Here is a 26920-nt window from a genome sequence, read left to right on the forward strand (position 1 = left end):
CCTTAACCAACAGTGCATTTATTTTAAACAAAAAAAAGTAAGAATAAAACAACAACAAAAAAAGTGTTGAGAAAAAAAGAGCAGAAGTAAAATAAAGTGACAGTGGGGAGGCTATATATACAGTAAAATAAAGTGACATTAGGGAGGCTATATATACAGGGGGGTACCGTTGCAGAGTCAATGTGCGGGGGCACCGGCTAGTTGAGGTAGTTGAGGTAATATGTACATGTGGGTAGAGTTAAAGTGACTATGCATAAATACTTACTTAACAGAGTAGCAGCAGCGTAAAAAGGATGGGGTGGGGGGGCAGTGCAAATAGTCCGGGTAGCCATGATTAGCTGTTCAGGAGTCTTATGGCTTGGGGGTAGAAGCTGTTGAGAAGTCTTTTGGACCTAGACTTGGCACTCCGGTACCGCTTGCCGTGCGGTAGCAGAGAGAACAGTCTATGACTAGGGTGGCTGGAGTCTTTGACAATTTTGAGGGCCTTCCTCTGACACCGCCTGGTATAGAGGTCCTGGATGGCAGGGAGCTTTGCCCCAGTGATGTACTGGGCCGTACGCACTACCCTCTGTAGTGCCTTGCGGTCAGAGGCCAAGCAGTTGCCATACCAGGCGGTGATGCAACCAGTCAGGATGCTCTCGATGGTGCAGCTGTAGAATTTTTTGAGGATCTGAGGACCCATGCCAAATCTTTTTAGTCTCCTGAGGGGGAATAGGCTTTGTCGTGCCCTCTTCACGACTGTCTTGGTGTGTTTGGACCATGATAGTTCGTTGGTGATGTGGACACCAAGGAACTTGAAGCTCTCAACCTGTTCCACTACAGCCCCGTCGATGAGAATGGGGGCGTGCTCAGTCCTCTTTTTTTTTCCTGTAGTCCACAATCATCTCCTTTGTCTTGGTCAGCCACCAATTTTGCAAGTTCTCCCACTTAAAAAGATGAGAGAGGCCTGTAATTTTCATCATAGGTACACGTCAACTATGACAAACAAATTGAGAAAAAAAATCCAGAAAATCACATTGTAGGATTTTTTATGAATTTATTTGCAAATTATGGTGGAAAACAAGTATTTGGTCAATAACAAAAGTTACTCAATACTTTGTTATATACCCTTTGTTGGCAATGACACAGGTCAAACGTTTTCTGTAAGTCTTCACAAGGTTTTCACACACTGTTGCTGGTATTTTGGCCCATTCCTCCATGCAGATCTCCTCTAGAGCAGTGATGTTTTGGGGCTGTCGCTGGGCAACATGGACTTTCAACTCCCTCCAAAGATTTTTTATGGGGTTGAGATCTGGAGACTGGCTAGGCCACTCCAGGACCTTGAAATGCTTCTTACGAAGCCACTCCTTCGTTGCCCGGGCGGTGTGTTTGGGATCATTGTCATGCTGAAAGACCCAGCCACGTTTCATCTTCAATGCCCTTGCTGATGGAAGGAGGTTTTCACTCAAAATCTCACGATACATGGCCCCATTCATTCTTTCCTTTACACTGATCAGTCGTCCTGGTCCCTTTGCAGAAAAACAGCCCCAAAGTATGATGTTTCCACCCCCATGCTTCACAGTAGGTATGGTGTTCTTTGGATGCAACTCAGCATTCTTTGTCCTCCAAACACGACGAGTTGAGTTTTTACCAAAAAGTTATATTTTGGTTTCATCTGACCATATGATATTCTCCCAATCCTCTTCTGGATCATCCAAATGCACTCTAGCAATCTTCAGACGGGCCTGGACATGTACTGGCTTAAGCAGGTGGACACGTCTTGCACTGCAGGATTTGAGTCCCTGGCGGCATAGTGTGTTACTGATGGTAGGCTTTGTTACTTTGGTCCCAGCTCTCTGCAAGTCATTCACTAGGTCCCCCCGTATGGTTCTGGGGTTTTTGCTCACCGTTCTTGTGATCATTTTGACCCCACGGGGTGAGATCTTGCGTGGAGCCCCAGATCGAGGGAGATTATCAGTGGTCTTGTATGTCTTCCATTTCCTAATAATTGCTCCCACAGTTGATTTCTTCAAACCAAGCTGCTTACCTATTGCAGATTCAGTCTTCCCAGCCTGGTGCAGGTCTACAATTGTGTTTCTGGTGTCCTTTGACAGCTCTTTGGTCTTGGCCATAGTGGAGTTTGGAGTGTGACTGTTTGAGGTTGTGGACAGTTGTCTTTTATACTGATAACAAGTTCAAACAGGTGCCATTAATACAGGTAACGAGTGGAGGACAGAGGAGCCTCTTAAAGAAGAAGTTACAGGTCTGTGAGAGCCGGAAATCTTGCTTGTTTGTAGGTGACCAAATACTTATTTTCCACCATAATCTGCAAATAAATTCATTAAAAATCCTACAATGTGATTTTCTGGATTTTTCCCCTCAATTTGTCTGTCATAGTTGACGTGTACCTATGATGAAAATTACAGGCCTCTCTCATCTTTTTAAGTGGGAGAACTTGCACAATTGGTGGCTGACTAAATACTTTTTTCCCCCACTGTATAAGAGAAACAATCAAACATAATGACGAATAGGTGTAAACAATACAGAAAAAACTAAACAAACACCGATAACATCGAACGGCAGTAGCTAGTACTCCGGGGACGACGAACGCCGAAGCCTGCCCGAGCAAGGAGGAGGAGCAGCCTCGGCAGAATCCGTGACAAACTCCCCAAAAATCTATTTTAATTCCAGGTTGTAAGGCAACAAAATAGGAAAAATGCCAAGGGGGTGAATACTTTCGCAAGCCACTGTAGTTAAGGAGGAAACCGATGCTTTTGCAGCCTGAATGGAGGATGTTTTATGTACTCGCTGGTCGCGGGTGGTTAGGAGCAATGTTCCCTTGATTTTTTTTTGTCACTGAGCAAATTTCAGGTCTGCTGAGCGTAAACGTGAACGTTGTCAAAATTCTGTGCAACTTCCAGCGTGAGTTTACTGAGTGAACACTGAGGCTGTACACGCTTTAAGTTACAGTTTTAACAGTGGCCAAGTAGCCTACTGTGGCTATTTTATCATAATGTAGGCCTACCAGAGTGGCCTATCATAAAAAACTATGAAGAAAAATGCATCCCATAATATTTTAACATGGAAATAGCCGTTCTATCATTCAGCCTACAGTAGCAGCAAATGTGTGGTGTTCAATATAGGCCTACATTCCATGAGACTTTTGAAAAAAACATGCAGGGCTTGACATTAACCTGTTTATCCACTTGTCCTTCAGACAAAATGTTCTGTTTGATGCAAGAAACCACTTTACGAAATAAAATTCATTCTTATTCCCATACCATTATTACAGAGAATCAGACTAATTATGCTAACCTCTGCCTATTGGCTACTTAGCTTATTCAAGCCTGTCACAAAATACAACACTGCCCCTTTAAGACATAGAAAAAGCTCTTTACTTGACTAGCTTTTCAAAGATGGCTAGAAATGCACACATGTTGTGCTCTTGTAGGAAGCAATCACTCCTCCCCATTGTTGACTAGAAATGAGCTATAACTGGGATAATAACTCACTAACTAGCAGAGAATATGAACACGTGCACAGGTGGCTACATGCAGCTCTAGCTTTGATCGCAAAACAAGCGCTTCTACTTACGACCGCTCATGCTGTAAACACAGTCCAGTTCAAAGTCAATGGCAGATCCATATATGGCAATGGCTATTTGCATATAGGCCTACTGCAGCTCTGATTGGTTATGGTGCACCGGTCTGTGTAGAGTACAGGCCTGAGTTGTGTCTGTCAATGCAATAGAATCCTACTCCAATGCGCTTTTCCTACAAGAAAATCTCTTGCACAGTTTGATTAGCATTCTAAGTCTTGCATAGTTCGTTTTGTTCCGGTATGATACATTGAATGTGGCTAATATTGCATTGATTCGAGCACAATTCCCACAGTAGAGCGAAACGTTGACAGTGTTAACTAAAAGGGAAAAACTCTAGAAAGTTGAGTGAAGTTCAATCTCGTGCTTCTCTGTGAGGGCTGATATTTCTTCTGCGAGGCAGTCCGAGGGGAGCTGCGCGCAGTTTAGACAGAACATTGGTTAGGGGTGTATTGCCGGCTACGCTATTTGCATTGGGACGCCAAAGACCAGACCAAGTATACTTTTGTCAGACGAACTAAAATGCCTAAACAAAACCATATATGCATGTAAGTCATTCGTTTATTGCACAACATGCTCACCTTAAATCCATCTATGATAGCCTAATAAATCAAGGAGATTGAACAGCCAATAACCGCACAGTGAATAGGGGAGACCGGGGCTGTTGTGTTTCATAGGTTGGTTTTCACAGTACTTAGTCTGTTCCTCCCAATCTAGAGGGTGCTGTTTAGCCTAATACTTGTTAGATTAAAATGTATGGCTACTTTGCAAGAGGTCATCCACCTGCTCAATTCATATCTCAAAACATTGAGGTGAGGGGAATTTGTGTGTTTTTATAAGAGGTGAAAGTAAAGAAAATATCTCTTGGTATTTTCATTGTTTGAATTATGGGACTAGGCTATCTACACTGAACACAAATATAAACGCAACAATTACAAAGTTTTACTGAGTTACAGTTCATATAAGGAAATCAGTCAATTGAAATAAATTAATTAGGCCCTAATCTATGGATTTCACATGACTGGGAATACAGATATGCATCTGTTGGTTACAGATACCAACACAAAATAAAGGTTGGGGCGTGGATCAGAAAACCAGTCCGTATCTGATGTGACATATCCTTCGCATAGTTGATCAGGCTGTTGATTGTGGCCTGTGGAATGTTGTCCCACTCCTCTTCAATGGCTGTGCAAGGTTGCTGGATATTGGCGGGAACTGGAATACACTGTCGTACACGTCGATCCAGAGCATCCCAAACAAATATCCGTCCCCTGTAGCTCAGTTGGTAGAGCATGGTGCTTGCAACGCCAGGGTTGTGGGTTCGTTTCCCACGGGGGGCCAGTATGAAAATGTATGCACTCACTAACTGTAAGTCGCTCTGGATAAGAGTGTCTGCTAAATGACGAAAATGTAAAAAAAAGAAGTAAAATGCTCAATAGGTGACATGTCTGGTGAGTATGCAAGCCATGGAAGAACTGGGACATTTTCAGCTTCCGGGAATTGTGTACAGATCCTTGAGACATGATCCTTACAACATGCTGAAACATGAGGTGTTGGCGGCGGATGAATGGCACGACAATGGGCCTCAGGATCTCGTCACGGTATCTCTGCGCATTCAAATTGCCATCGATAAAATGCAATTGTGTTTGTTGTCCGTAGCTTATGCCTGCCCATACCATAACCCCACCACCACGGGCACTCTGTTCACAACGTTGACATCAGCAAACCACTCGCCCACACAACGCCCTACACACTGTCTGCCATCTGCCCAGTAGAGTTGAAACCGGGATTCATCCATGAAGACCACACTTCTCTAGCGTGCCAGTGGCCATCGAAGGTGAGCATTTGCCCACTGAAGTCGGTCACGACGCCGATCTGCAGTCGGTTCAAGACCCTGGTGAGGACGACAACCATGCAGATTACCTTCGCTGAGACGGTGTCTGACAGTTTGTGCAGAAATTCTTCAGTTGTGCAAGCCCATAGTTTCATCAGCTGTCCGGGTGGCTGGTCTCAGACGATCCCGCAGGTGAAGAAGCCGGAAGTGGAGATCCTGGGCTGGCGTGGTTACACATGGTCTGTGGTTGTGAGGCCAGTTGGATGTACTGCCAAATTCTTGAAAATGACGTTGATGGCGGCTTATAGTAGAGAAATTAACATAAAATTATCTGGCAACAACTCTGGTGGACATTCTTGTAGTCAGCATGCCAATTGTACGCTCCCTCAAAACTTGAGACATCTGTGGCATTGTGTTGTGTGACAAAACTGCACATTTTAGAGTGGCCTTTTATTGTCCCCAGCACAAGGTGCACCTGTGTAATTAATGATCCTGCTGTTTATTCAGCTTCCTGATATGCCACACCTGTCAGGTGGATGGATTATCTTGGCAAAGGAAACATGCTCACTAACAGGGATGTAAACAAATTTGTGCACAAAATGTGAGAGAAATAAGCTTGTTGTGCGTATGGAACATTTCTGGGATGTTTTATTTCAGCTCATGAAACCAACACTTTATATGCTGCATTTTTGTTTTTGTTCAGTATTTTAACAATTGTTTGTTGAAAAGAGGAAAGGGAGAGCTATACTGCAAATGTATTTCTGAGTTGCTAAGTCAAGCCATAGGGAAATTTGCTAGCCTTAATGCTCAGTTGGGGATGGTTATATAAAAATGAATAGACAGACTATTTCTAAGATTGTATGCTACATTAATATCTTCATTTCAAGTGGACAGTGTGTTTGATAGGAAATAACTCCCATTTTGGAATAAGATATAAGGATAAAAGGGAACTCAAGACCTTGGGTCTTTCTAATAATGTTGAAAAGAGTCTCATAAGATAGCCTGTAGGTGTACTGGTGTTGCGAAATACACACCAGTAAAAAATGACACAGCCCGGTCTCCCCTAATCTGATGCGTTGCGCTGTTTATAGATACAACATTTTCCGGATAAAGAAAATGATGATATTGCCTGGATTTCATCAAATTCATCACTGCATGCGATTTCAGTCCATGTGGGTACCATTGGGAACGCACCGTGCTCTATGGTGATTGGCTCGAACTGACTAGACAATCAGATTCTCAGGGAGAATTTCAACCAACGCACTCCCGAAATGCTCCTGACATGCTCCGAATTCAATTCACATATAAGCGACAATACTTAACTCTTCCGGGTCGGCTAGAAGTAAATCTACCTTAAGAGTCAAACTCTTAGCAATAGAACCATCACGTGGAGAAGTTGTCATCCCAGGATGCTAAAGGAATATAGATATTAACTGGCCTTCATTTGCGCTTTGAATTTAACTGAATTGTGTATTGTAGTTTAAGACAAACTTTTCAATGGGTGTTAAAATAATGGGTCAATGAACTGAGCTTGAGCATCAGATTAAATCATTGCACTGACAGACAGGTTTTGCATCCATCCAAGATTCAAATAGCAATGAAAAAGTAGAAAAACATTGTGCAGTGTTTGAATTTGAAACCTCCCTCGATCAACACTGGCCGTCTTAATCGTTCCAAAAGAAGTCAATGGAACACAAATAACACTAGTTTTCCTAGCGATGGAGTCAGTCATATTGAGCAGCCACATGAGGCAAATTGAAATACATTTCAGGGGGGCGTCTCACCTGTATCCAGGTTGCGGTCAATGCTGTCCAGCGAGACACTGTGCAACCGCCTCATGTAGTCATCGCTGTACCACACACGGAGTTTATCTCCCGTCGACAACTGTCGGCATACACGGAAATATATGTGCTCTCCATGCTGGAACGCAGTCAGGTTCCTCTCATTCTCATCCGACGAATTCCGTATATACCTGGAATATAAGAACAAAAATCCATAAATATCTGTCAGTCGCATAAGGTCTTAATACAACAGGTTGTAGCATCAACATGTTTAAAGCAATGCACATACAGTCAACAGATTAAACTATACCTGATCTTCCCACACCTTATTAAGGGTGTCCTCTCACATTCTTTGAATGCTCAACACTGATGTCAAAGATTCACAGCTGATGAAGTTAATCAGTTTCTGTTCAATTCTATTCTCAAAACTGAGAGGCTTATTGATGATCAACATTATTACTAAATTATACCTCATCCAGTTAGCTTGAGTTTCATCACTGCCATCAATGGATTTGTATGTGTTGTTTTCATCGACGATCTAAGAGATTTGAGAGTAAGGATGAAAAACATCAGCAGTTGCAGAATGGTGTGATGTTTAGAAAACGGATGACAGCTCAAGGATGAGATACGTTCCCTGGAGAAAGATCCCTGACCCTTTTAAGCCTTTATCACACTGATGTGGCTACAAATGTATAACATACAAACAGATGGGTTAGGACCACTGGTAACACATTTATAATTAATAAATAAGCCATTATAAATGCTTATAAATGTTGACAAATAATGAAATACTTATTTATTAATAGTTCAGGAAAAGTCCCTGCACCATGGAGAGTGGGATAATGCTCAACTCACCATCCAGGAGAAAAACCCTGCGGAATAGTCTTTAGACACCAGCTCCCCCTGATATGGGCCAAAGAGCGCCCCCTTGGGGATGCCCGCATCTATGCAGCACACATCCACCTCCTCCTCCTGGACGATCTCTATTCCAGAGGGCACCGTGAGGGCAGCCCGGTTGGGCACCCCCAGTGCCACTGATGTGTCTGGCACAAAGACTGGAGGACCATGGGTGGGGCATTCCTCCAAGAAATACTCCTTGCACTCCTCACAGACTGTAGAAACAAATTGGACATTGGTCAGTTTTTGATGGGAGTACACATCAATGTTCAGCATGAAAATTGTTGGAAAGATGGTGATACTTACACCAGAAGTCTACTATTTGGTGGCTCTCATTGGCACCGTGCTTGTGATCAACCTTGAGTTTATTGCTTGGTTCCACAGACTCACACTCGTCTTTGATTAGGCTGTGGTAAGAAATCACATACAGTACATGATCAATTATGATACACTACCTGGGCTTGAAACACTTCTCTTCAACATTGCATGCAAAGAACAATGCAACACTGCATAACTGGATAGTAGTCAACTTGCTTGCTGCCTAATGGTGAGGAGCAGGGCAATTCTGTGGGAAGTTTAACCTGAGCATGCCCAAATAGTTCATAATTATCCTTAATAATAGTCTATATGTTGGAGTTCAGGCTTTATTTGAAAAGTTTAAATAGGAAATTGCATGAATGTTGACCATTTTGCTGTCCCCCAGTATTAGTTGTGAGATTAGATGTTATTGAAGCAATACAGACCAAGTGTTTTGAGTTTTGTTTGTGTGTTCTACAGTCTTGTAAAGATAAGGGGGTGACTGGGACAGACAATGTAACATACATAACGATTTTTGGAATCAGATCATCTTGAAACTTACGCTGTAAAGCTAACTTTCATCAAGGTTTTATATGGTAAATAATTGGCTTCTCTCTTTTCATTGTCAGTGTCCTTTTTTAGCATGATGATATTTGTAACATCCATAACGGTTGTGGATGTGATGGATATTGATGTATCATATCTTAGCTTCAGAAGCTTGTGCATTCACCACACTGTGTGCTTGTTCTGGGGCTGTATTCTTCAGACTTTTACTGAAGCAATTGTTGATATCTTGTTCTAGCTAAGATTCTGTTGGAAAATATATGATGAAATGCATTTATCATACATGGCAATACTGTTTATTTAGATAGAAAAATGAGAAGTGAACAATCTGTGAATAGTCCTGTAGTGTTATTTTTCTCCAAATTGAAAACCCCCCAAAATATACAGACTTCATCCAGTGTCCAGAAAAGTGGATTGGCAGTGAAAGAGAGCCCTACGTATTTTACGGGTTTGTGACTCACTGACATCGCCCCCGGTTAGAGGGTAATAAAGCATCCCAAGAGTTAAAACATAGGAACTTTATTAAACACACTAAAGAAGATGAACATGGGGATGCACATAAGGATGGTTCTGAAAGGTACAGATAAAGGAATAATGAATATTCACATACAGGCTCCAATGGATAGAGCAGAGAAGTGAATGGACATGGTTATAGCTCATTCATGTAATGGCATAGAACTACAATAGCACAATATGAAGGACTCTATATGATAATACACTGCAGCAATTAAACAGTAGGATATTACACAGCAATACCCGATAACAAGGACTGTATCGAATAAGCATTTTTACATTTACGTCATTTCGCAGACGCTCTTATCCAGAGTGACTTACAAATTGGTGATGTACACATTTTTAACAGAATAGAAGTGTTATAATGTAGGATAATGACTAGTATGTTAGCTAACATGGAATAAAAAACAGCAGTGTAAGAAAGTACTGTATTTACATGACAGTAGGGTACCTAAAGCAGAGCTACAAGTAAAGGAGACAGCATATGTCAAATAATGATTGACATATTTTCATTAAAACGTTATTTAGATGACTTTATTCATACTATTTCATCCTTCCACAAGATGTAGTCCCAACACAAATCTAGGGTTGCTACCCAAGCCGACTGGTCGTTTGTTCTATTGGTTCGGTTGCCAGAGACGCGACCCAGTCGTTCAGTATTTTTGTTCCATTGCCATACTGGCTGGCAACATTCTTATCCCTTGCTTGCTAGCTAGCCAACTACGGCTAACTTACAGTCACGTCAAACAGTGTAGCCAGTAGCTTCATTTGCATTTGTTTAAGCTGTTTTCTAGTGACATTTATTTGGAGGCATCCATAACAATGAGCTAATGAGGCGCGATTTCACCTGGCATAGAAAATGTGCTCTCTCGTCAGGTCACTGTTGTTCAGTGGAGCTAGACAACAAAATAGCTAACACAATCACTTCAAACTGAAGCTGGAAAGACTGCAAACTAACTGCACTTTGTTTCGTTTTACGTTTTGTTCAATTGACATTTCTTTGAATATATCCATAAAAATTATGCCAACTGATTCATGATTTTGACTGGCTGAGAAAAGCTGCCTGCCTGTCTCACCTGACTCCCGACACGTTCATTACTATAGGACAGCAGGAGATCAAATTTGAATATTGAAACAACGTTGCAAATGTCAGAGAGATAGACCACAAGGTTTATACAAATGTGAGATAATGTCCAAATGCTTTTTATAGTGGAAATCAAGTTTATAAATTGCCTGGCTGGGCTGATGAGAAAGTGGATTGCGCAGTCAGATGGAACCGAGTAAATAGGCATTTTAACATAATAGATTTAGCCGGTGGTAATTTGTAGAACAGACACCGTCTGGAATGCTGTTTTAAGTAATCAGCATTCAGGATTAGACCCACCCGTTGTATAATAATTGTTATAAACTGGGTGGTTCGAGCCCTGAATGCTAATTGGCTGAAAGCCGTGGTATATCAGACCGTATACCATGGGTATGACAAAACATTTATTTTTACTGCTCTAATTACATTGGTAACCAGTTTATAATAGCAATAAGGCACCTCAGGGGTTTGTGATATATGGCCAATATACCACGGCTAAGGGCTGTGTCGTGCCATTTTTTTTTTTTTGTCATTTAGCAGACGCCCTTATCCAGAGCAACTTACAGTTAGTGAGTGCATACATTATTTTATTTTTCATACTGGCCCCCCGTGGGAATAGAACCCACTACCAACTGAGCTACATCCCTGCCGGCCATTCCCTCCCCTACCCTGGATGACGCTGGGCCAATTGTGCGCCGCCCCAGGGGTCTCCCGGTCATGGCCGGCTACGACAGAGCCTGGATTCGAACCAGGATCTCTAGTGGCACTGCGCCACTCGGGAGACCATATACCACACCCCCTCTGGCCTTATTGCTGAATTATATTATGAATACTTTTAGAGGCATACAAAGCCAAGTTAAACAACAACTACAACTTACTTTGTGTTCACGCATCTCATGCACATAATTCTACCCACGATAACAGAGTCAGGCTCAGGGCAATATTTATACCCTTGCGGGAGCATGCAATGGAACTGTCTGACCAGTGCAGGGCTAGCTATGAGCATCTGACCAATCAGGGAATGCGTGATCAGTGCATGGACAGAGTGTGGGGTTCATGGGGAGAGTCTGATTGGCTGAAGCCACGAGCCGGGGGTGATCGATATCTCTCACGTGAGAAGAAGATAGACTACACGGCACCAGCCAGATATAAACACCACCACACATGCTGGATATTAGACCCACAGCGCCCTCGGCAGGGGAATTCTGTAACAGCCACCCCTAAATATGTGCAGAATTCCCCTGCCGGAATGTCAGTAGTGTTGGTCCCCGCCACCATGTGTAGTTACCCCATGCAGCCACTCCATCAGCTGCAGGTCAGGTGCAGCCAGGGGGCTTAAGGTGTGCATGCAGGTAGCGCGGTAGGGGCTCCCTCACAGAGGCGAGTCCCCAGGCTGGCCCCCCGTGTCCAGGGCCGGGGAGGCGAGCAGGCCGAATGGCGGCGGCACCCCAACTGAGGCAGGCCAGGCCCCATCAGCAGAGATCAGGTTTCCGTTAGCCAATAAATGCCGGCTTTTGGCCGATCCAAAAAATGAAAAGCTGATAAATAAAATTGTTGCCGGCCAAATTGTCCGGGAGAAAAAAAATATCCATTGCAAAATAATGCTTTTTATTCATTGATGGAAATACCAGTCGATGTGCTCCAAATTCAAAGGCAAATATACATTTTCTACATTTTAGTCATTTAGCAGACGCTCTTATCCAGAGCGACTTAACCACTAAGCTACCTGCCGCCCCAGGTATATTATTAATATACTTCATCGACTAACAAATCCTCAAGCTGCTTGGAAATTAAGAGTTGTGTGTGTGTGTGTTTCTATTTTTACTCACGTAAAAGACACAAAAAGGTCCTCATAAGGGACTTCATCCCCGTTTCCAGTGTGCCCGCTGTTCACCAAAACAGATGAAAGACGGCCTCAAGATCGCGCCCTCGAGGACAAAGTAACGAGACTGATGCGCATCGCAAGCTGCTACAAGGAGTTGGACAGATTTGACTTCCCAAAAGCAGCGGCTCACTTTGAGCAGGCCAAGGTCTGCTCAAAGTAAAGGCAAATGATTGTGTTCGTCAGGCCTGGTCCTAGCAGTTCTGCTGCAGCCCTAGGCAAGATCAACATATGCCGCCCCAGTGTCATGTATAGTATTAAGATTTGGAATAGATTGATAGACTAGAGTAGAGAGTAATGATGTGTATCATGCGCAAATGGTGCATTTCAGTTGAGCTTATTCAGTAGTACATGATTTGAATGTCTATTTCAGACTCTGTAACATCCATAATGGAGGCTGTAGCCACCATAACGGTTGTTTTTCCTCTCAAAAGTAATCATGGAAATGACCATCTTTTCAAAATTATCGTTTTTGTGTTCAGCCAAGCTTTCCTTCGAAATAGCTATCCATGTTCTGACCTAAGACTTACAAACTAACAGACTTTTGCTAAGATATTACATTTTATTCATTTATGATTTATAACAGGGAAGAAGACGAAACGGCAATGTTTTGCTTTTCAATAAAACCATGTTGGTATAAGAACATCGTTCTACTTCATTTTATTACAACTGTACAGGCTAATTTCTATTCTGTTAAGATTCATTGCAATAATCGAAATGTGATTTTGAGCACGGTGAGAGGACGCCCTAATGCGTTACGCACCCAATGCATATGGATGTACATTTCTCAAAATCTCAGGTAAATTAAAATCTTGCCGGTACATTTTCCTATTAGAAACCCTGCCCCAGCAGAGGAGAGGAGGCCTGGCGGCGTCGGCTCCCCAACCGAGGTCTGGTTTGTCCCCCACAGTCACGTCAGGGGTTGAGAGCAGTGGCAGCACGACCAGGACTGGAGTTGGGCCGATGATCAGAAGTAACAGCAGACCGGTCCGGTGCTGCTGGAGGGTCCGCTAGTGCAGGGACAGGCAGAGAGTCAGAGGCAGAAAGGGACTCTGTCGCTGGCGACGGCTCGCCAGGTAGCGCTGGCTGGTGATCTGGTGGCGGTGAGGAATAGATGGGAATCGGAAATGACATCTGGTGTGGGCTCAGTCTTTTAGCAGGCAACTCCTGAGGACCAGCGGGAGCCGAGGACATGACGTGACCCTGCCCGTTCTCAGTCACAGCCGTGCATGACAACGGTGCCTGGGCTGGAAAGGCAATATAGTCACACCCGATGGTCACAGACACACCTGGCAACGGTTCCGGGGCTGAAGAAACAACTTCTTGCGGCTGTCCTCCATATGACCATTGCATGTTCTCCACTGCAACCTGCTGGAGAGGGCTCCCCTGACAGGAGGAAGCCTGGGATCTGGTCTTCTGTTGCATAATGTGAAGACTGTATATTCTGCTCAATACAGGCAAAACATGCTTCCTGTACTCCATATGACATATGCAGCGATGTCCACGGCGCTGCAACTCCCTGGTACCCCAAAGTAGAAGAATAATCCACATGCTGGGTTGTTGTGGATGCGGCCCCACCTGGTGCTGAGTAGTTGTAATAGATTCAACTAGTAAAGGTTAATTTTGATATATATAAAATGAAGGGGGGAAAAAGTAATGTGAGGGTGTGGTGACTGGCTTGTATACTATTCAGGCTACCTGTAATTATGCAATCCTAAAGTATTATGCCTTCTGCTGACCTTATAAAAACATTACAAATGACAACAAATGTGTTATGATAGATTTTTTATCATGAATTTGATCATGATTTGAATGTCTATTTCAGACTCTGTAACATCCATACCGGAGGCTGTAGCAACTATAACAGTTATCTTTCCTCTCTAAAGTAATCATGGAAATGACCATGTTTTCAAAATGATTGTTTCTGTGTTCAGCCAAGCCTTTCCTTCGAAATAGCTACCCCCAAAAAGCTTGTTCATTTCATGTAACATCCATCTTATTTGCTTTATTTCTCCAACATGCTAATATTTAGAAGTCCTCTTTCTTGTAATTCCAAGGGGTGCACATAAAAAATGTCATTTATATTTTGTTTGTCCATTCTGTGAGACATTAAAGTTGTGATTTTGCATGCAAATGTAATGTCCATAACACTGGAATCGGCCAGCATCAGTCTACCTGGCGCTGCTGTTGGGCCTGGCTTCTGAGGAAGGCTCGGTTTGATAGGCAGATGATGCTGCCATTGTGGAGGGAAGGAGGGGGTGGGCCTACTGAGTGCAAGTTCAGTCCCACATCATTAATCTGCAAATAACACGGAAAAACAAGGTGATCTACAACACTGCTTTCAACTCAAAGTAGGCTGTTATTATGACCAGTTACAGATAGAAAGGGCACCTTTGAAAATAATGAAAATATCTTGTTGACTATTTTCACAAAAAGTCTCTGCTAATTCTGTCCCCCCAAAAAAGTTATTTTCAAAGTTTTACATAAGGCAAGCTGCACTCACAAAAGGCAATAAGAATTATAGACCAAGCAAGCATGTGTTTACATTATAACGTCTCATGCAGGGTTTGCATTCGGAGATGTTACAATGTAACCAAGGAGCAATCTCTGGAGATCAAACGTTCGAAGTGACCGCGAGAAACCACAAATCCCGAATTCCAAAATATTGCGGCAGCGAATCGACAGTGCTGATTGGTCATCAAAACTGCCGCTCTCAAAGGGGGCTCAAGCTTTGTCAGTAGACGGGTCTACAAATAATGATACTTAAAAAACAAATGTACATTGATCGCCGAAGTTTTCTATTCCTACACAATAACAACGAAAAGCACAGCAGCATAATCATACTGTGATAGTCATACTATGTCGTGCGCTGCGCTATTTCCAGATATTTCCTGGATTCCCGATTGAAGGCATTTGGCAATTTGCCTAACGCTTTCGGAAGCCATTTTCATTGGCCACATTGGCTAATAATAAGACTCACCTTCTATAGAATCTGCAGGGCTTCGGAGGGTCTGCGATGAGCACTTTATCTACCGTCCCCCACTCAAGACTCTGTGATCCCCGTCGTTGACGCACGGCCACTCTTTGATTTCACTAGTCCACGGCAATGCAAAGTTTATCCATTTGAAATAATTGTTATGAGTCAGCCGATTCTCTCGGCTTTGACCACCATCTTTTTATTACAGGAAATGACATGGAAAACGGAAGAAAGCTACTTGAGTTCAGAGATGAAAGACGCAGTACAAAAACATATGAGTGAACAATTTTTCACCTTCTGTGCAACGCGCATTACTAAGAGGTGCTGTGTGGGCGCGAGAGAAACAACCTGGAGACAGAATGCTCAGAAACTAACCTATGGAATTATTCCACGCAAAAAGTAAATTAAGTTTTAAATTAAGGCAGGGTAGAGTGAGAAACTGTCCTCAATTATGTCCTAAAAAAATATTGATGAAATCAATTTATGGCTGAAATAATTGGAAAAAGGTACACAATCAAAACAGACCTCATCAGTTCTCATGGACAATTGCATAATTTAAGCGTGAAAGTAAATTAAAGTTCAATACAACTAATTAGTTAAACTAAATAGTTAAATTATAGAACAAAATAGAAATGCAATTCTGAAGAAAATATGATATTGACTACTCCCCCTCCCACCAACCTAAACACACTTCAAATGACAAGGCAGGTTGCTTTTGACTATTTATTAACAAAATGATAAAATAAATAAATACAAATTGATCAAATGCTCCTAATATCAACTGCTTCCCATATTCCCAACAGTATTTCTAAACACTGCATACAAATAATTAAAATCACAGAAGAGGCTCAATACAGGAGGTAAGAAACACACCGGATCACTCACAATGTCAGGCAAACAAACAAAAGACAGATCTGTAACAGAAGAGAAGTCAAAAAATAAACACTCCTTTTAAAATTATGAAATATACAAACATTTTACAAATATTCAGTTGTGTAATTAACAATTTACACAATTCAGCACACCAGGTGAACCTTTAATTCGTATCGCTACAATGCATCATCTTTCACCAAATGTAGTTTATTTTGATTTTTAATGATACTTTTTTGCACTCTTAAAGAAGAAACTCCTCCAATTGAATTTACAGTGGATGAGGTAAGACGCTCAAGGTGTCAACAAAAGGGAAGTCACAACATATATGAATTATGAGTATTATAGATGATGAAATGCATCAACAATACTAGAAGGCCACAATCATGACTTGGTATAGCATAATAACAAAAAATCCAGACTATATTAAAAAGCCATTGACAGAATATAATGCACTGGTGAGAATGTATAAGTGAGCTACTCTAGATTCACTCTGGAATGAACTGGAAATGCCATTGTAATGCATAAAATATACTACTTTCACTGTAAAACCCTCTAGCCCAATAACATACACCTGAGTGAGTCTCGGATGCTTTTTCCTTCACATCTGTGAACTTACACACAGTACTGAAGCAGAAATTAACAGTTTTTGAGGCTGATATTTATTAAAATGCATAAAGACTTCCAAATATAAATGCACATTTGCTATATTATTTTGGTATATTGGTTTTAGAGCTCAGTACTTTAAATTATTATTTTTTATTTTAAAAAATGTACAGGACAATGCACTTAATTTTGCACTCACTGTCCCAAAGTAACAATAACATTAGGCATGGTGCATTAGCGAAGGCAGAAACTGAATACAAATAATGGTCCAATTGTACAGAAACGTCACAGTTCATGGCGTTAAAATCCTCTGCCATTAGATAATTCCAATTCTAAACCGGGTTGTGTGAGTCCTGAATGCTGATTGTCTGAAAGCCGTGGTATATCAGACTGTATGCCACGGGTATGACAAAAAAAATATTTTTTTACTGTTCTAATTACGTTGGTAACCAGTTTATAATAGCAATAAGGCACCTCAGGGGTTTATGGTATATGGCCAATATACCACGGCTAAGGGCTGTATCCAGGCACTCTGCGTTGCGTCATGCGTAAAAAAACAGTCCTTAGCCGTGGTATATTGACCATATACCACAACCCCTCGGGCCTTATTGCGTAAATATATCAGTATTGCCAGAGATGCCACATCAAATGGTGTTTATTTGTAAGCAAAGCTTCAATTTTCTTATACTGAGATGTCCATCTACTGTATACTATAGTTATGGCATCGTGTTGCCAGAATGGAAAAAGAAGTGACTAATTTCACATAAAAAGCATTAGAAAAAAGTTTGACAAACATTTGTATAAAAAAAACTTGCATAAGAAGGCATGCTGTCTGATGGACTGATGTGAAGGCTAAGGGGGTTTAAACGGGCGATCAGAAGTTGCTACATCCATTTCTGGAGTTATAAATTAATGATATGTACCCATTGATTCTTGAAGAATATAACTTATAAAGTAAATGCCTCATGAGCTTAGTTCAACTGTTGTTCCCCATCAGAACCCAAAATAAACTTGTTTTTACTCCAATGTTTGTAAACAATGTAAATGTAAACACTATAAAGCCTCAAAACATTAAAACTACAATTTTGATATAATGGATGGTCAGTCTTGGCATCCATAGCTCTGTCTATTAATTTTAGAGTGGTTACATTTCTCCAGCCCCATCCCTCAGCTTTTTACTGAAACAGTGGCTGGGAAACGCTTTGTTATTGTTTCAACTGCTGATTGGCCCTTTAAAAAAAGGTCCAATGCAGCAGTTCTCAATGTCAAATCATTTCTGGGTAACAATTAAGTACCTTACTGTGATTATTTATTTCTGAACATTTTAATAGAAAACAAACATAGCTTCTTAGCAAAGAGCAATTTCTCAAGCAATAATTTTGCTAGGACTGTCTGGGAGTGGTCTGAGTGGGGAGGGGAAAACTGAAAACTAGCTGTTATTGGCAGAGAGGTTTGAAACTTTCTTATTGTCTATTAACTTCACCGCCTAGTGATGCCTATTTGTAAGTCGCTCTGGATAAGAGCGTCTGCTAAATGACGTAAATGTAAATGTAATGTCACCAGGCAGGCCAAAACTCCATCCCACCAAAACAGGCTGAAGTTTCAGACTGTCTTTTCAAACAGCTCTTACACTAAAATGGCATTATCATTTTCACAATTCCACAGTATTATTCCAACCTCATACTGTGGAAAAATATATAAAACACAGGAAAATCACGTTTTTGACTGCACTGGGCCTTCAAGAAGTCTATCCAATCAGGGTGCTGTTTAATTTGTTCAAACGCACACAGGCCAAGGCTCAATTCATATGACCTGATATTATCAAACTTACGGCAAGACAGAGACAAAAGAATGGGTGAGAAAAGAAAAAGAAAAACGTTGCACAAGGAGGGAACAAAAAGAGGACAAATAATGATCACTGGCACTGTCCTGACTGAGTTTTAATGCTGAGGAGACTAGACTGTCACAAAATGCCTCTGTAGAATCTCAACAATAGGGAGGTAAATTCAGGGTAAGAAGATATAACCCAGATTTCTATTTCATATTATATACACACGCACACACACACACACACACACACACACACACACACACACACACACACACACACACACACACACACACACACACACATCACATCACATCACATCACATCACATATTTTAGTCTGGGAATTAAACCAAAAGTGCATCACAAAAAAACATTCTAACAGTCACACATGTTCAAGAGTTTGTGAATAATTCTTCACAAATATCGTACCAGTTCCTGTGACATTTGAACAAACTACTGAGTGGTGTACATCTATGAAGAAACCACAATAAATTGAATTCACCTTTAAAAGGACAAAAAATACATTTAAGGCAGCTGCTATACAGACTACTTGTAAAAAACAACATATCCAATAGAATGAAAAAAAGTCAACTTCACATACTTAACTTAAAGCCCGAAGTATTAGTCTATTTTATTCATTATGCGGATTCAATTGTGCTCTATATTTCAGATACATATATTTTCTGAAGATTCTTGAGTTTTGTGGGTGGATATAAAATCACATGTGGATAACATAGGACAAGAGATAGACCAGTGTGTCTGTGTAGTAAGGTAATAATACAAGTCACAGTGCAAGTCAAGAGACAAAATATGCTGTTGGAAGAAAGGCACTCGAGGTACCTAAAAAGGGGAAAGATCAAGTTGCTCTGTAACATAAGTTCAGGCTTTACAAAGACAATGTCTGAATATTTTGTTGTATTCAAGGGACACAGGAAATCAATGCTGTACTGTCTTGATGTAGATATGTCCTTACGAGTACCGTGTAAGACTCAGAAGGCAAAGAACCCCTTTTATTAAATCTATGAGGAAGTACAAGACAGCATAGCCATTGCAGTTGATTGCATCTCTTCGTCAAACTATCCATTTTCCTTGCACATTAAGATGGGTTAAGAAAATGGCAGAACTGAATCTGTATAACAACGTCGCATTCATCATGAGAGGAGAAAATCTAGATTTTATTTTTTATATAGCTAACTATAAAAAACTGCAATGTTAAGAAAATGTAGTCCCTTGAATGTTATATAGAGTACCAGTCAAAAGTTTGGACACACCTACTCATTCCAGGGTTTCTTTATTTTTACTATTTTCTACATTGTAGAATAATAGTGAAGACATCAAAACTATCAAATAACACATGGAATCTTGTAGTAACCAAAAAAGTGTTAAACAAATCATAATATATTTTATATTTGAGATTCTTCAAAGTAGCCACCCTTTGCCTTGATGACAGCTTCACACACTCTTGGCATTCTCTCAACCAGCTTCACCTGGAATGCTTTTCCAATATTCTTGAAGGAGTTCCCACATGCTGAGCACTTGTTGGCTGCGTTTCCTTCACTCTGCGGTCCAACTCATCCCAAACCATCTCAATTGGGTTGAGGTCGGTGATTGCGGAGGCCAGGTCATCTGATGCAGCACTCCATCACTCTCCTTGGTCAAATAGCCCTTACACAGCCTGGAGGTGTGTTTTTGGGTCATTGTCCAGTTGAAAAACAAATGATAGTCCCACTAAGCGCAAACCAGATGGGATGGTGTATCGCTGCAGAATGCTGTGGTAGCCATGCTGGTTAAGTGTTCCTTGAATTCTAAATAAATCACGGACAGTGTCACCAGCAAAGCACCCCCACACCATCATACCTCCTCCTCCATGTTTCGCGGTGGGAACCACACATGCAGAGATAATCTGTTCACCTACTCTGCGTCTCACAAAGACACGGCGGTTGGAACCAAAAATCTCCAATTTGGACTCCTCAGACCAAAGGACAGATATCCACCGGTCTAATGTCCATTGCTCGTGTTTCTTGGCCCAAGCAAGTCTCTTCTTCTTATTGGTGTCCTTTAGTAGTGGTTTCTTTGCAGCAATTCGACCATGAAGGCCTGATTCACGCAGTCTCCTCTGAACAGTTGATGTTGAGATGTGTCTGTTACTTGAACTCTGTGAAGCATTTATTTGGGCTGCAATCTATGGTGCAGTTAACTCTAATGAACTTATCCTCTGCAGCAGAGGTAACTCTGGGTCTTCCTTTCCAGTGGCGGTCCTCATGAGAGCCAGAAAAAACGTTCAAAGTTCTTGAAATTATAGACTGTCGTTTCGCTTTGCTTATTTGAGCTGTTCTTGCCATAATATGGACTTGGTCTTTTACTAAATAGGGCTATCTTCTGTATACCACCCCTACCTTGTCACTAACACAACTGATTGGCTCAAACGCATTAAGAAGGAAAGAAATTCCACAAATTAACTTAACAAGGCACACCTGTTAATTGAAATGCATTCCAGGTGACTACCTCATGAAGCTGGTTGAGAGAATGTCAAGCGTGTGCAAAGCTGTCATCAAGGCAAAGGGTGGCTACTTTGAAGAATCTTAAATATAAAATATATTTTGATTTGTTTAACACTGTTTTGGTTACTACATTATGTATTATTTCATGTAGAATGTAGAAAATAGTACAAAATAAGGAAAAACCCTGGAATGAGTAGGTGTGTCCAAACTTTTGACTGGTACTGTATCTTTTTTTATTATTATTTAAAGACCCTGTTATTTAAACAGCAAACATTCTCCAAAGATATGTTGATTGGTCATGGATTGAAGTAAACATGATGTACAGCGGGGTCCAAAATTATTGACACCCTTGATAAAGATGAGCAAAAATGACTGTATAAAATAGGTTCTTCAAATCCTGAGCTATAATGTATGCTACATTTTTTTGGGGAAATTCTATTATTTCATACTAATACAATTTCTCAGTGAAAGAGATTTTGTTTAACAAGTAATACTTTTTTTCTCTCAAAAAAGGTAGGGATCTAAATGATTGACACCCCTGTTTTCAATACCTTTCAATACCTCATCTTGTGAGGATAACGGCACTGAGCCTGTTTTCTACAATGTTTTAGTTGGAGAATACATTGGGAGGGATCTTAGACTCAATACAGAATCCTTCCAGATCCTTGATATCCTTTGTCTGCGCTTATGGACTGCCCTCTTCAGTTCAAATCACAGGTTTTCAATGGAGACTGAGATGGCCATTGCAAAATGTTGATTTTGTGGCCAATAAATTCAGGAGTGTGCTAGGGGTTATTGTCTTGCTGGAAGATCCACTTGTGGCCAAGTTTCAGCCTCCTGGCAGAGGCAACCAGGTTTTTGGCTAAAATGTCCCGGTACTGGGTAAAGATATGAAAATATAGCTCTTTGGCCACACACAACAGTGGTGGGTTTGGCGTTAAAATTAGAATGCATGAGCAGAAAAGACCCCTATACCTACTATAAAATAAAACTCTTTGATGTTATGCGGCTATTTTGCTTCCACAGGTCCTGGGGCGCTTGTTAAGGTCAACGGCATCATGAACTTTACCCAGTATAAGGACATTTGAGCCAAAAACCTGGTTGCCACAGGGGTGTCTGGAAGGATTCTGTATGGAGGAATGGTCTAAGATCCCTCCAAATGTGTTCTCCAACTCATAAAACAGTTTAGAAAAAGGCTCAGTGCCGTTATCCTCGCAAGGTGAGGTATTAAAAGGTATTGAAAATAGGGGTGTCAATAATTTTGATCCCTACCTTTGAGAAAAGAAATGTACTTGTTAAAACAAAATCTTTCTCTTGTATTAGTATAAAATAATATCCTTTCCCCATTTTGTTGAGCATACAATATAGCTCAGTATTTGAATTATTTATTTTATACAGTCATTTCAGCTCATCTTTATCAAGGGTGTCAATCATTTCGGACCCCACTCTAAGTTGCCCTCTGTGCACTCCATATAATGCAACAGCATAGCATAAAAAATTTAATAAAATAATTTCAATTGAGAAGACCTGAGGCTCGCTCTAAAAAGATCCTTCACAGATCTTCTGAATGGTCCCAACCCCAAAAGTTTATGAACAGTCTGGTGAAACTCATGATCGACTTGGTCGAAAAGTGGGAAAAACCTGGGTACTGGCCCCACAAATTATAAAACATTAGACAAATATGTTGATGGAGCATTACAAAAAAAATAACAGAGGAAGCACAAATCTATTGAGAATTTAGGGATAGGTTCGTTGGTCGGTTCTGTTATCCAAGCATATTCAAGCGGTAGGAGAGAGGGAACATTTCTCCTGGACAAGGCCTAAGTCTCACCCTCAAAGATAAGTTGGGTCATACAAAAATATTTTGTTGGGACTTAATTACATGACAACAAACTAAATGCATAATCTGTTTTGTTCCATATATAACGTACAAAAAAGCTTTTCAGCACGTATTTGTTATGCAACAAGCTTGTGCTTTAATCTCAGGATGTGTTGTATTTTCCTTATTACCACCAAAATGGACTGATACAACAAACCCTCCAGTTTCCAGGAAATAAATATATTTTGATGAGATTGTTGAAGGGATCGCCAATTCCAGAGATTGTATTGAATAATACATTTCATACTTTGTCTTTCCATACATTTAGTGGACATGTCCCTGCTATATTTGGATACAATAGCATTTTGGCAGTTCAGAATTAAACAAAAACGTACATTTCTTAATATGCAAAGGTCACCTCTTTTAAAAGATAATTAAATGCATAAACTATGCCAGTTAAAAACATTTATTAACAAACAACTGTTTTATGCAACAGAAATGCACTTATTTTTTAAGACTAGGAAGACCTGAATGAATACCTTATCCTATAAAAGAAACACACCGCAGATATATTTTTGCGTGTTTGTTTTTGACAATGCAATAATATTGCAATTTCACATTTAGTGCTCACAGTTGACACACTGACTCACAAATTAAACTCAACCACTGCACTGGATCTACACCATTTTAAAACTTTAAGCTACCATGTGTGATGTGACTCCACTCTCTCTTGAGATGACCATCTTTGTTACCTGGGTCTTCCTCAGCAAGGCCCTAACAAGCCAGCTCTATAAGCAGTCTGCCTCATACTTCCAAAGCACGTGGATGTTGCTTTACTTTCTTTCTTTTTTTTGCCTGAGGTTTTGTGTAAATGGGTCCATAGTTATTGGTCATGTAAGAGTGAGAATGGGGAAAGGGGAGGAAGGTATTGAGCTAACTGAAGGCTCTCCTGTTTTACCTGTTTGATTTTCAATGACGATCAAACACCTCAATGTTTCCCCACTGTTAACAAATACTGACACTTTTTCAAAGCCCTGTCCCTCAGCTCTTTTGCTTATCTTTTGGTTTTATTTTGCTCTCAGTTAATGCCGGACAAACATGGTCTCTGTTCAGCACGCTAACTTTAGACATCTCTAACCTGCATCCCAGGAACAGAAGATAACCTAAGAAACAACCCCCATGAGAGTTCTGAGGGCAACTGTTGCAGGCACACACTGGTGTGATGTTACAAATGAGCTTACTTTTACCATTACTACTGTTCTTTTCTATCCTTAAATTGGCATGACACTGGTATACATGCCACCCTTTCACCCATGTTTGGGGTATAATAACCTACAGCATCCAAGAGCAATCTCAGACGGGCTGTAGATCTTCTATTTACACAGTCTGACAATACATTGGAAACAAGTATGTATATAGATTGGCAACTTCAGGCACCTTTCAAAGGTGAAAGCAAAAAGTCTTTTTTATTATGTTGGGGGGGTTTTCAATCCAAGAGACGGAGCGTTACTCTTTATTGTCCAAACTGTTGAGAAGAGCGGGAAAAGATTTGAGGGAAGGTTCTGAGGTTTTGCTGTTGTTGGTGCTGCTGTTGTCAATGTTTGTGTTCTCTTCCTGTTCCTCTTCTATCAGCTCCTCTGTGCTGTTAGTGGTTGTGACCTTGTTCTCAGGGTTGGTGTTAGTGTTGTTAGTACAGCTCTCGTCCATGCTCGTGTCAGTCCACACAAGGTCAGTGGTGCCGTTGGTTGTGGCCACTGTAGAGTCCTCTGCAACGACTACTGCGGTGGCTTCAGTCACTTCCTCAGCGTTATTGACCTCAGCCACAGGTTCAACACTGCTGTCCACTGCAGTCACGGTGCTGACCTCGGCAGCCGGCTCAGCGCAGATGTCAACTGCAGCCTCAGCACTGACTCCTGCTACCTTCTCTGTGGCAACATGAGCTACAACCATCTCCTCCTTCCCGGCTTCAACATTGGTGCTGTTCAGTGCTGTGACCTCGGCCTTCACCCCATCCACAGACAGGATATTGACTTCTGCTACAGCCTCGGTGTTGATGGCGTCTAATGCATTTTCAGCTGGGACAATTGCATCCTTGGCCCCGATGTCCTCTGTGAAGGGACATGTACCCTCGGTCTCCACGGTTTGACTGAAATTGAAAGCCTGAATGAGGCGGACCAGGTGTTTGACCTTCTCCAACGAAACTTGCATTTCGTTCTGTCGAGACATGATGGTGTTTTTGGTCTCCATGCATTTCTATTTAGAGAGGAGGAAACAGGGTTGGGCATTTCAGAATAATGGACATAATAAATTAAGTCACTTAAATTAATCCAACAAATTAAGTGACTTAAAAGGTAGACTCAGCGATATGACATAGACGCAGAAAGTAAACAGCATAGTGGGTCAATTTCTGCAACAACTAAAAGCGTTGAAGCGCGAGGTTCAACTTATCCACTGTTCTGGTCCTGTGGCTACCACGCTGTAACAGCATGAAGCGAACCTGTGCACGTGCACAGATACTGTGTGTGACTGTGTGAGAGCAAAGTATTGCATCTCGTTTATCGCAATATCTGCGGTGCTGCTCATGACAACGTCATTTCGCTGAGTCTACCTTTAAAAATAACAGTTTCAAAATACATGAATGGCTTGTGGGGTATATTTAGACCATCCTTTTTTATATTTTACATCACTGCACCTCATCTGGTGTCAAATGGTTACACAAATACTTTCCAGTCAGATTAAGACTCCCAGAAACTAGTCTTAGCTACAGTTAAAGTCGGAAGTTTACATACACCTTAGCCAAATACATTTAAAATCAGTTTTTTACAATACCTGACATTTAATCCTAGTAAAAATTCCCTGTTTTAGATCAGTTAGGATCACCACTTTATTTTAAGAATGTGAAATGTCAGAATAATAGTAGATTTATTTCAGCTTTTATTTCTTTCATCACATTCCCAGTGGATCAGAAGTTTACATACACTCAATTAGTATTTGGTAGCATTGCCTTTAAATTGTTTAACTTGGGTCAAACGTTTCGGGTAGCCTTCCACAAGCTTCCCACAATAAGTTGGGTGAATTTTTGCCCATTCCTCCTGACAGAGCTGGTGTAACTGAATCAGGTTTGTAGGCCTCCTTGCTCGCACACGCTTTTTCAGTTCTGCCCACAAATTTTCTATAGAATTGAGGTCAAGGCTTTGTGTTGGCCACTCCAATACCTTGACTTTGTTGTCCTTAAGCCATTTTGCCACAACTTTGGAAGTATGCTTGGGGTCATTGTCCATTTGGAAGACCCATTTGCGACCAAGCTTTAACTTTCTGACTGATGTCTTGAGGTGCTGCTTCAATATATCCACATAATTTTCCTTCCTCATGATGCCATCTATTTTGTGAAGTGCACCAGTCCCACCTGCAGCAAAGCACCCCTACAGCATGATGCTGCCACCCCTGTGCTTCACGGTTGGGATGGTGTTTTTTGGCTTGCAAGCCACCCCATTTTTCCTCCAAACATAACGATGGTCATTTTGGCCAAACAGTTCTATTTTTGTTTCATCAGACCAGAGGACATTTCTCCAAACACTACGATCTTTGTCCCCATGTGCAGTTGCAAACCGTAGTCTGGCTTTTTTATGGCGGTTTTGGATCAGTGGCTTCTTCCTTGCTGAGCGGCCTTTCAGGTTATGTTGATATATGACTCGTTTTACTGTGGATATAGATACTTTTGTACCTGTTTCCTCCAGCATCTTCACAAGGTCCTTTGCTGTTGTTCTGGGATTGATTTGCACTTTTCGCACCAAAGTACGTTCATCTCTAGGAGACAGAACGCGTCTCCTTCCTGAGCGGTATGACGGCTGCGTGGTCCCATGGTGTTTATACTTGCGTACTATTGTT

The 26920-nt window shown here is 41.2% G+C and overlaps 2 protein-coding genes across 2 annotated transcripts in view; both read right to left on the reverse strand.

The window, feature by feature from the left end:
* LOC311137209 (zinc finger protein 862-like) overlaps positions 1 to 15589 on the reverse strand; it is a 37770-nt gene extending 22181 nt beyond the window's left edge. Inside the window, exons 1-6 of the mRNA XM_084171569.1 lie at positions 15410 to 15589; positions 14605 to 14727; positions 8396 to 8496; positions 8048 to 8304; positions 7663 to 7730; positions 7196 to 7383 (exon numbers count right to left, since the gene is read on the reverse strand). Coding sequence (XP_084027695.1) covers positions 7196 to 7383; positions 7663 to 7730; positions 8048 to 8304; positions 8396 to 8496; positions 14605 to 14669 — 679 coding nt within the window. The 5' untranslated portion in view covers positions 14670 to 14727; positions 15410 to 15589. The remainder of the gene's footprint in view (positions 1 to 7195; positions 7384 to 7662; positions 7731 to 8047; positions 8305 to 8395; positions 8497 to 14604; positions 14728 to 15409) is intronic.
* Positions 15590 to 22585: 6996 nt separating this feature from the next.
* The window catches only part of LOC311137164 (PHD finger protein 21A-like), a gene marked incomplete at its 5' end in the record, with an annotated part of 45483 nt that continues 41148 nt past the window's right edge, over positions 22586 to 26920 (reverse strand). The window contains one exon of the mRNA XM_084171515.1: positions 22586 to 25285. Coding sequence (XP_084027641.1) covers positions 24539 to 25285 — 747 coding nt within the window. The 3' untranslated portion in view covers positions 22586 to 24538. The remainder of the gene's footprint in view (positions 25286 to 26920) is intronic.

The sequence above is a fragment of the Coregonus lavaretus genome (assembly GCF_964263955.1).
Source record: "Coregonus lavaretus genome assembly, chromosome: 11".
In the NCBI taxonomy this organism is placed as follows: Eukaryota; Metazoa; Chordata; class Actinopteri; order Salmoniformes; family Salmonidae; genus Coregonus; species Coregonus lavaretus.